At 39.7% G+C, this 11507-nt stretch overlaps 1 protein-coding gene across 1 annotated transcript; it reads left to right on the top strand.

Moving 5' to 3' along the window:
• Positions 1-9676: 9676 nt before the first annotated feature.
• LOC148513860 (olfactory receptor 11L1-like) lies at positions 9677-10609 on the top strand. The gene has a single exon (XM_088481284.1). The coding sequence runs from the start codon at positions 9677-9679 to the stop codon at positions 10607-10609; it is 933 nt and encodes a 310-aa protein (XP_088337410.1).
• The last annotated feature ends 898 nt before the right edge of the window (positions 10610-11507 follow it).

The raw sequence follows: 11507 nt of genomic DNA, 5'->3' as shown, positions 1-11507 counted from the left end.
AAACTAGACCTCTATCACATAAAATGTTTTCTATTGTGGTATCTAATACTCCTAAAGGCTCTATATTCTCCATAGATCACCAGTATACTCTATTTGCCCACAATTGTGGCTTAATGTTAAAAAATAGTTGTTGACATAGACTGTCCATTTACACTATTAAATTAGTCTCCCAGTTAATGTTCAAAAATTCTTCATAGGATTTTACACAAATTTCTTTTCACTACCTCCTGTGCAGGTGAAAAGTTAGGGAAAAACCCTATTTTAAGGCTCAACTTTAATCTTCACTACATTGTTTTCTTGTACTCACATATGCACATCAAACCTTTGATTAAAGGTCAGACATCCTCTAAGCTGGTATTTCAATCACTCTAATACAAGCACTTTCATATAATTAAAAATAAGATATAGAAAAGGTAGTAGAACAAATAAAAAATCATGAGTGTAGTTCTCTGGGATAAAAATATAATGTGAATATTATATATAAGAAATACAGATGTATATACTTACCTGTGTATATAAGAAAGTAATACATTTTCTAACTTTTGACAATATATTTTTGTAATTAAATATATTAATAAAGTTTATGTTTTCATTTTAATACTTACATATGTGTCAACATAGAGCTACTATAAATCATGTCAAATAGCCCCATTTGGTGCACCACAGAAATTGCTATTTAGCTGCACAAAACACATCCTAATTACCTAGTACACTTTAAGCATTCTAAGATGCAAATATGAGGAAAAAGTAGCAAATTTGAGGAAAATTAGCAATGTTAAAGAAAAAGCACACCATGCAGGTTAAACAGGGAAAAGACAGGTCCAATATGAGTTACACTTACCATGCATTGTTATGCTTTATCTGTGACCTTATACCAACTGCTTTGTGACAAAAAACTAATGCTAAGTACCTAGCACACTATTTGCAAGCTAAGATGCAAAATTAAGGCAAAAGTAGCCCAATGAAGAGAAAAGTAGCAAAGTTGAGAAAACAGGAGCTAAATTAATTTAATAAAAAGTACAAATCAGGGGAATTGTGTTGGGCATCTTACACCATAAGGCGCACAATGGAAAGGTGTATAAGGACACATCTGTATTGATATTACAGTATAACTAATCTTTGCTTAGTCTTCTGTCTACTCCTTTCTACTAATTTATTGTCTATACCTTCTCATTTTATTCCACTCAACAAGTGTCAATATCCTGACAATTTGCCATTTCAAAAAAGATGCACCAGTGTTGTACAACTGCCTTGCACAAGAAGGCCAGTTACCTTCTGTGAGGTTTTAGATTGGAATAAATGTCTTCTGTCTGGTCAAAGTAATATGGGTCAGAGTTGACTTTGAGGGTCCAAAGGGGGACGGGGAGGCATGAAACATGCCTCAGGACATGGGTAGGGGGAACATTTATAGGGTAGTGGGGTTTAATTATGGGATTATACACTGGAGACAGTGGATGATATATATATATATGGGTTGATGAGTGCTATGTAAAGGCTCTATATGGATATGGAAAACTCCAAGTGACCATGGAAGAGTTACACATGGCCTTCAAATAGCTCAATGTGTGCAGGAGTGGCTACATGAAGCTTTGGGAGGTTCCACACAGCCAAAGGATATAAACACTTGGGCAGAGGAGGAAAAATACAAAGCAGCACTAGCTCACTCCAAAAATCGAATATATAACCTGCAATTATAGCTATTATTATCCAATATGTATCACCTCAATCATTTCTCTTCACAGGCTGGCCTCACTTCAATCCATTATGAATACTGTGACATGCTTTTCCATATATTACCACACATTAGCAGTCATATTAAAGACTTATTTATAGGACTAAGTGCAATATCATACACCTAGCATAATTGCATATAAACAAATCTGCTCTATCCTACATTTGGAAACTCTTCTTTATTTTTGCAAACAGGAAATTAATTTCAAGATATGTTACTTACATCTTTCTTGTTAAATAATCTAACTCATTTGCAGAACTTTATTATACTGTAACTGCACCTTTATCTCACTTGTCTATAAACTCTCTACTAATAATAAGATTTGGTGGAAATGTCCTCCCTAATATGTTTATATAGCAAAACAGATTGCTAAGTGGGCTGTCAAATTAAAAGCCCACTATGGGCCTGATTCAGACCCACTCGCAATTGGGTGTACGTACGTTCGGCGTATGTAAAAAAATATTTAAATTCAAGCACTCGCTCGTATTTTCGTACGCAGCAAAAAATCCACCCCAAACTCAGCCGACCCCTCCTCTAACTAACGAGCATGCCAAATAGCGAGCGTACATCCCCAAAATGGCTTGAAGGGAACGCACGCACAAGTACAAACCGGAAGTGGGACTGTCAGATTCCGATGACCTGCTCGTTTTTTCTGCCTACCTCCCTCAATCGTATCATGCCAATCAATGTATCAATTAGCTTAATTGTTGTTTTTTTTTCAACGCAATGCAATAAACTTTAATCTTGTCCGTGTTTGTATTTGCTCGCAGAATACGTACGGCTGAAACCTTCGCTTTTAAACGCTTTTATTGTTCAAAAGACATGTTAGCCCCAATTAAACAATTGTTCTATTTGTTTGTCTCCCCACAAATTTTCTGTGGTTCATTTCTTTATTTAAATTTGCTTACGCATGTCACTGCATCAAGCCTATCATAACTCTCAAGAGATTTGTGGCCCTGTCGAACACATGACTCATACACTAACCAATAGAATTTGTCCTGTTAATTTCCCAAATACATTATCCAATCAAATTTTTTTTGGGTGCTTTATTAAAAATATTTAGCCAAAAAAACACCATTGCCATCATGAGATCCGCCGCATTCACCAGGCGCGAACTGCTGGTGCTGACGGAGGTGATGGACAGGCGGATCACCAGTCAGCCTCCACCCATCTCCAATAGGCGCATATGCGGAGGTACGTCGCCGCCTGCGCTCCTTCGGCTCACGCCGAAATATTGGCTAGCTGGAGCGCAGGTGGTCGGACCTGCACCGGCGGACGCCCCACTTGCTGGCATGCTTTCGCATGCAGATTGCGGAAAGTAAGTTTTCTGGACTGTGGTTTTCAAGTTTATCTTGAGGGCCCTAACTGCGTGTGCATGTTTTCATGTCTGTCCTATTGAGTCATTGTAGTCATATCTGCATGTGCATGTTTTCATGTCTGTCCTATTGAGTCATTGTAGTCATATCTGCATGTGCATGTTTTCATGTCTGTCCTATTGAGTCATTGTAGTCATATCTGCATGTGCATGTTTTCATGTCTGTCCTATTGAGTCATTGTAGTCATATCTGCATGTGCATGTTTTCATGTCTGTCCTATTTAGTCATTGTTTTTTTTTTGTTTTTTTTTTTGGATTCCTGTTGAAACTAACCACAATATTTTTTTCATTTTTTAGGGGCACAGCAAAGACTACGGCGGCATCGCCAGACAAGACGCTGGTCCCGGCCCCTCACTCCAACCCCCAATTCCTCAATTACCCCCTCCTCCCCAGACCCTGTGGCCGAGATTTCAGGTCTACTTCCCCTCCAGCCCAATTCCCCCTCTCCTCCATCCGTCCCTCCTCCAAATACCCCCTCCCAGGATTCCGCAAACACCCTGCCCCTAGGTTTGGGGAATGTAGCCACCTCCGAGGTGGTCCAGGGAGTGGCTTCTGGCTCTGGCGTTTTGGAGAACGGTATGTTTTTAAATTTTCTTTTGGCCACCACAAACTGTTTGTATGTAATCATGTGTCATCCCCATTTTTGTTGGTTTTCTGTCGCCTTAGGGTATTTTTGGGGGTTGTCTTTACCTGTTCCTGCTGATGTCACCATACACATATCACACCTGTGTGCATTTTTTTAGGGCCCTTGTATTTTTGGCCTACGACATTTTGGGGTGCTGGGTTTTATCCGTGTAATGTTTTTTTTTTGCCCACAAGCTTTTAAGTTTTGGTTTGCTTGTTTTGTGTTTTTTTAGAATGTTGCTTCATTATTGATTTATTAATCCCCAAACTTTTGTCACCCACAGAGGAACAGAGGCGTTGGGAACAAGTAATTAATTGTGTGGGCCATATGCGGGAGCAGATCACCGGGCTTCTGCAGGGCCTTGACCATCTGTTGGTCTTCCTTAGGAATTAGTATATATATATATTTTTTTTCAAATTGTTTCATAATAAATCAGTTTTAAATCAAGCTCTGTCTCATGCGTTTGGAGTAAATCCAAGATTCTTTACACTGACATAAGTAGACTCTTCAAGCAAGGATTGCCACAGAATCTCACTATAGATTGTGTGTTGTATTTTGAATGCAAACAGGCACAAGAAACACCTCCCAGTACCAATGTCATTTTCCTTTTTTTGTGGTCAACATGATAGTTTACACCATTTTTCAGGTTCCTATTTGGTGGCCAAACTGCTTAGGCCAATCTTACGAAGGCAACTGATTGTACAGGATTCCTTGGTGTGTTGGTTAGTACCCCGAAAACATATTACATTTTAGCTCCACTTGCTTCATTACTGGGTTACCCCTTAGGTAAAATTAACGTTTGGAGTTTGTTTACACTTGCTTCTAACGTGCCCAAAAAGGAAACAAATTACACTCTCCAGATATTTATTCACAACAGCAATCAAAATACAAAGTGGTCACTCACAAACAAAACACACAGTGATAATCAGAAATACACCACATACCAAAAACACGAAACAAACACACAACAAATCAAGAACTGGTTGACGAAGGTCCATGCCCACATGATTTCAAAAATATGGCGTTGCAATATTGGTGTCAGAATATATTCCAGAAGTTTCCACATAAAGGTTTTTGAAGGGTAGCAGGAAGTAGTCATCGTGGGAGTGCCAAAGATTATGCAAACAAACAGAAGATGGTGCAAGAATAAATATCAAAAAAGATGAATGCTAAAAAATCTTAACACATTGGGTATACACACTGTTGTTTGGTCAATAATTACCTAAAATATTGGGCCACCACATCATCGCGTATGGCCCCACCACATACTGACCTCCGACCAAACTCGGGGGGGCCATCCTCAGGAAAGGCATCCTCTGGCTGCATTGGAACACCACTCCTTATGGCGAAGTTGTGAAAGATCCCACACAGGACCACAATTTTCGAAACCATATCCGGCAAATACATGAGATCGCCACCAGAGCGGTGGAGGCATCTGAATCGGCCTTTTAAAAGGCCGATACAGCACTCCACCACTTGCCTGGTGGCTGTAAGTGTGGTTTTAAATTCACTTTGTGGACCTGGTGTGGGAGCCAAATAAGGAGTGAGCAGCCTGGGCATGCAAGGGTATCCACTGTCTCCTGTGAAAAAGAATAGACAACATCAGGATCACTGTGTATCAAGCTTAACATTGTTATGTACTAAAGGTCTACACTTACCCAGAAGCCACGCATCACCAGCTTGGGGGTTGTTTAATTTGTGCCATATCCCTGATTGCCAGATGACGAAGGAGTCATGTGCACTTCCTGGTAATTTTGCATTCAGGGACAGGATCTGGAGGGAGGCATCACATACCACCATTACATTCAGGGAGTAATAGTGTTTTCGGTTGCGAAATATTGCCTCCAGCCGTGCTGGAGGCTGAAGTGGTATGTGAGTACCATCCACAACCCCTATGATGTGTGGGAAGCCAGCTATTTGGTAAAAATTGGCCTTGGCCACACTAAGGGCACCCATATCCAAAGGCATTTGAATAAAATGATGGAGGTGCTTGAAAAGTGCCTCCATCACTGCCCTCAGGATCCTGGAAAAGGAGGATTGTGAGATGCCCGCCACTATTCCCACCGTTGTTTGAAATGATCCTGAGGCACAGAAATGTAACACCGCCATAAATTGCGTAAGTGGTGGTATTGCTTTTGGACTGTCAATTTGCCGCTCAAGATCACTCTCTATTAATGAGAGAGTGTCTATGATGATTTAGGGAGGAAGACGGTAGCGTCTTAAAACCTCATCATCGGGCATTCCAAAAAGGGTGACATGTGTTCGAAATATCTGGGGCCTTGCACGCCTACGATGCCTATGCCTGGGATGAGATTGAGGTTGGTCGGCTTCCAGGAGCATGGCCAGAACAATCCACCCAAGATCAACCTGAAATGGCAAGATTGGAATGTAAGGCTTTGGACCCACCCCAAAAGAAAATTAAGAACAACTTGGCTTGATGATACCATCCATTGCTGCTTACATGCCGGGGTATTGTCATGATACGCCCAAACTGAAATTAATCCCAAAAATAATTTGAAAAATTTTAGTCTGTGCATTTATGTTTCTAAATTTTGTGCTAGACAAAACTTAAAATATGCGAAACACACATTTGGCCAAAGAGCAAAACGACATTGCACACAGTACATCAAAATGGGTTGAAATGTAAGCCAAAAAAGCGAAAGGGCAACCACAAAAAATTTTACAGGATTAATAAGCATTTAAAAATGCGCTAATTAGTTCGCAAACACAAGTTAATAAACAAACTGAGAAAAATGCGCTAATTAGTTCGCAAATACAAGTCACTATACAAACAGAGAAAAATGCGCTAATTAGTTCGCAAATACAAGTTAATAAACAAACTGAGAAAAATGCGCTAATTAGTTCGCAAATAGAAGTCACTATACAAACAGAGAAAAATGCGCTAATTAGTTTGCAAATACAAGTTAATAAACAAACTGAGAAAAATGCGCTAATTTGTTCGCAAATACAAGATAAAAAATGGACTTACCAAGAGCAAATATATAAGATTCCAAATCAAAAGGTCTTTGGGTCCGAAATTAAAAAAATGCTAAAAGATATGAAATTATGGATCACAAAATTAATAACAAGAAGAAACACAATGAGACACCAATTGAACCAAAGTTAGACTTCACAAAACTTACCAAATCAAGAAACAAGGCCAAAAAACAATATACAAAAAAAGCGAACGGAAAATAAAAACGCAAATCTAGCAAACAAAATAAACTCCAAACGCCAACTCCTTTATCCGCAAACAAGAAACTCCAACCAAGGTAACCTCCAACAATCCAAAAACGCCACCTCAACTCGAGACACACCAAGCCATAAATAATGTTTCGTTTCCCACACAAATTAAGGAGGGATCATAGGAACGCACAATCAATGATGCGGCTGCAAAATAAGGACACATGTATAAATACGTCACGAAAACACATTTAAATTCTGGTGTATTTCTTGTTTGGACCTCAGACATAGCTACAGACCAGGGAAACAATGCCCAAGAGTCAGGCTGTAAGTCTTTCATGCATTTTCTATCAATGATTAATTTGAAACATAAGATTGGGCAAGTTGTGAATTAGAGAAATCTGAATATTTACACAAATAGGTGAGGAGGATGACATGGAAGAGGCTGCTGGGCCCAGTATTCCGGCCAAAGCTGCAAAAAAAAAAAGGCAGCCACATTTCACAAGAAAGGAGATGGAGGTTTTGATTCAGAAGTGTGTGGACATCCTGCCACAGGCAGACAGGAATATGAGTATAAGCCAGAAGTGGAGAATGTGGGAAGAGGTAGCCGTTGCTGTCAATAGGGTGGTTGATTATGTCCGTCTAGCCCGGGATGTCAAACGGCGGTAAGTAAACACTTGCCCCCCCCTAAAAACAAACACCATTTTAAACAAAAGGATAATGGCTTCCATTTTTTCCCACAGATGGGGCGACTTCAAATATCGCCTAAAGCAAAAACTCGCGGACAGGGCTAGGCATGCAAGGGGGACAGGTGGGGGTCCCACCCCTGTGTCATTGGAGTTGATGGATTTAGAAGAGCTGGCACAGGGGTGTGTGCAGCCTGTGGAGGTGTTTGGCGTGTCCAACATGGATACGGACATGCCAGACTTTGCGGCTCCTCATGTTGTCCCAGGTAAATCTTGTGATGTCACCAACTCTGAAATGTTAGTTGGCCAATATGTAGATTCTAATGTGAGTCTTTTCTCATTTTTCCTAACAGAGACACAGGCGGATGAGTCTGCTCCATAGGGGAGCCTTGGCCGGCAAATTTCTGCTGGCTCTGCAGGGGAGGAACCAGTACATCTGGCTGAGGACCCTGCAGAAGCCAGTCCAGGGCAATCCCCCTCGCAGGCAGTGGCCCTCCTCACAGAACTCAATTTCAAATCGGATTTCCATACGGAGATTCTGCAGAGGATGGACGCCAGTCTGCTACGCGTGGCTGAGGCCCTGGATCAAAATGCTGCGGTCAATGTGACCATTGGTCAGGCCCTGGCGGAAAATACCAGGGCCAACATCCGCATCGCCAATGCCCTGGAGCAGCTCGTTCGCCAGCACATGGTGGAGCCGACCTCCCTTCCTGCCGGAACATCAGGATCCTCCACCTCTGGCACAACATCAGCCAATCCACCAAATGTGCCTAGCCCTGTGCCTAGTCCAGAGGCCACAACATCTGCCTCTGGACAGGCCAGCCCGATGACATCCCGGACCCGGTCTGGCGCCCTCCCTCCCCCAGCCAAATGGGTGAAAAAACGGTGACAGCAATGGCGACTTTTCCCACACTCCTTCTGTGCTTGGCTCATATTCCTTTCTGGTCAAAACTTCCCCCTCCTTTCTTGTGAATTGTTTTTAATTTTGTGTTCTACATTTCATAAATCTTTTATTTTGGCCCAATTATTGTAACTTTGGAATTGAACCCTGCAAAAAAACTTTGGCCAAAAATTTTAGAATTGTGATTTTTTCTTTGAGCAATAAAAAAAAAAAAAAAATGACATTCTATTCTCACATTATTGTCACAATGGATTACATTTAATCCTGGGCCAAAAGGCACAAACTGGGAAGAACCACATTTTACATAGCCCCCCAAAAAAGGGCTCTTTAAGAAACGTTTCAAATTTAACATAACGAGGCTAATTCAACAGGCCAAAAGAAAAAGGGAAAAACCAAAAAAACATGACGACATTATTGTTACAATAGGCCCTAACCAACAAATTGAGCCCCAAAGAAAATACCACAAATGTACGTAAATTGGTTGTGTAATCATCACATTAGCAGCTATGATTTCCACCTGCGTACGCTTTTGTGCTAACACAAAAAACTACTTTCAATACACATACCAAGCCGGTTTTCAATCCACCAATAATTGCTGTTCAGACCACCCGCAATTAATCTCAGCAACATCGAGGAGTGCCGGGATGGAGGTGAAGGCCATCGCCAATGTGGTCGAGTAATCCAGACCCTAAGCTGTGCGAGCATTTTGAAGGGAAAGAGGATCATCCAGTGACGTATGAGTCGGTCCGTACACATTTTACGCTCGCATCTGCTAATGTATGTACGCCCCAAAAACGCCTCGCCACACCTGCGTTTTTCCATCTCCACCCCCGTCAACACCCAAAAACGCCCTGTTCTGTCAATCACATTTGACAGGTCACTTCCTGTAGGCTATTTGATGAATGAGACCAAAAAAACTCGCAATCTGCCGTACGCACATGCGCAGTGTTACACCGACGCATGCGCGGTTAGTCAACATCGGAACGCAGCAAGCGTACTGCTGTTTGCGAGTGGCTCTGAATGACGGCATATGTCTCCTACTTTAACTGCTCTGTCTGTCTAATATGCTGAGTCATCGTAAAAAATTACTGCACAATTTATTTTATCTCCAGCTGTGTAAATGAAATAAATAACTGTATTTAATACTAAGATTATGTAGTTTCATTTACAGAAGATGCAAAAGAATAATAATATCACCTTTGTTTATCTTATTGGATTTCATGGTCTTCATCATTTCAAAATGTTGCTGTTCTTCTTAATGCTAGTTATGTATTGCCTGACTATCTGTGGAAATCTGCTTATCATTACTTTAGTTTCATTAAGCAAAAACCTTCATTCTCTGATGTACATCTTCATTACACAAGTGTCTGTATCTGACATCTTACTGACTACAGATATTCTTCCTAACATGTTCTCTATTGTACTGCATGACGGAAACACAATGTCTTTGATAAGTTGCATTGCCCAATTTTTCTTCTTTGCCAATGTAGAGGCCTGGGAATGTCTTCTTCTGACAGTAATGTCTTATGATCGGTACCTAGCCATCTGCAAACCATTTTTATACAGCTTAACAGTGAATGACATGTTTTGTATTAAATCTATCATTTTCACTTGGCTGTTGAGTTGTTTCATGACTTTGATCAATGCCATCGCCATGTGCAAGCTAACATTCTGTGGAGCCAATGTCATTGACCATTTCTTTTGTGATTTTACTCCTCTACTAAATCTTGCATGTTCGGATGTTTCCATAGTACGCATGCAGACTATCATTATTACTGTTTCTGTTATTATTTGGCCATTTATAATAATTGTTGTATCATATGTCTATATTGTATTAACCATCTTAAGGATGCCATCCATCACCAAGAGGAAGAAAGCCTTCTCCACCTGCAGTGCTCACCTAACTGTGGTGTCCATATTTTATGGATCACTTATTTCTGTTTATATGGTACCAACCAGGGGAGAATTATTAACTGTGAACAAGATCCTCTCTCTTTTTTACACTGTATTCACACCATTGCTTAATTCAATAATATACACATTGAGGAATAAAGACTTCAAGGAAGCTTTTAGAAAATGTATTTACAACTGTAATATCAATATTTAATTACTATATAATATCATATTCTATCCATATACTCTATAAATTAGAGAAGTGCTCCAGAAATCCGAATCCACCCAAATGTCATGGATTCTGACAGATCTGAGTAGCTGTTTTGATCTCCTGATGAGATACAGACATATCCCAGTTGCTTTTCTATTACTCCCGTTGTTCAGAGTTTGGATTTTAAATCCAAATTTTGGGTTCTGAACTGCAAAAATGACATGACTTTTGCATTTTTTTTTACTTTTATAGCAATTTAATTAAAAAAACCCTCTAATCTAAAACCAAAACCAAAACACTTGTGAGTGGTCTTGCAATACAAAAAAATGTAGATGAATCCAGATCCAAAACCAAATCCAAAACAGGTCAGCGCACATCTCTAGTATATATTGCACCTGATTTGATCAAATGCAGATTTAAATACATATCTAGTTAATTGCATAATCAAAAATGAAGAAGCTCTATTTACAAATTGTCAATTTCTAAGTGGCATCATTGTTTTGATTGCATATTTATTTTTACAGATATTTTAAGTCACCATTCACTGGGGTGAAAGTAATTATTTGTTTTTGAGGGTTGTAGTTGTTTGTATGTAAAAAACACTTTGAAGTAGTTAAAATTAATAAGAAAAAAATCAATGCACAGAAATGCTCACCTTTGCTAAGATCTGTATTTTACATTAAATACATACACATAGTGAGTCCAAGTCATGTCTTGAGTACAGCCTTCTTTTCAGGCAGGATGAATGAGATGCTCATAGAACAGACTCAGATAAGCAAAAATGAAACAATGTTAACTAGAGGCTAACATAATGTCAAGACGGTTAATGTGAAAATGGAAAATTATTGTTATTATTATTATTATTATTATTAATAATAATAAAAATAATAATAATAATAAT

This window comes from Taudactylus pleione, unplaced genomic scaffold (genome assembly GCF_031769625.1).
Source record: "Taudactylus pleione unplaced genomic scaffold, aTauple2 ptg000268l, whole genome shotgun sequence".
In the NCBI taxonomy this organism is placed as follows: domain Eukaryota; kingdom Metazoa; phylum Chordata; class Amphibia; order Anura; family Myobatrachidae; genus Taudactylus; species Taudactylus pleione.
The sequence above is the reverse complement of the archived record's forward strand: the minus strand, read 5'-3'. Positions and strand labels throughout refer to the sequence as shown.

Excerpts from the sequence above, each read along its gene's own strand:
- LOC148513860 (XM_088481284.1), top strand. The coding sequence starts at position 9,677 with ATGCAAAAGAATAATAATATCACCTTTGTTTATCTTATTGGATTTCAT.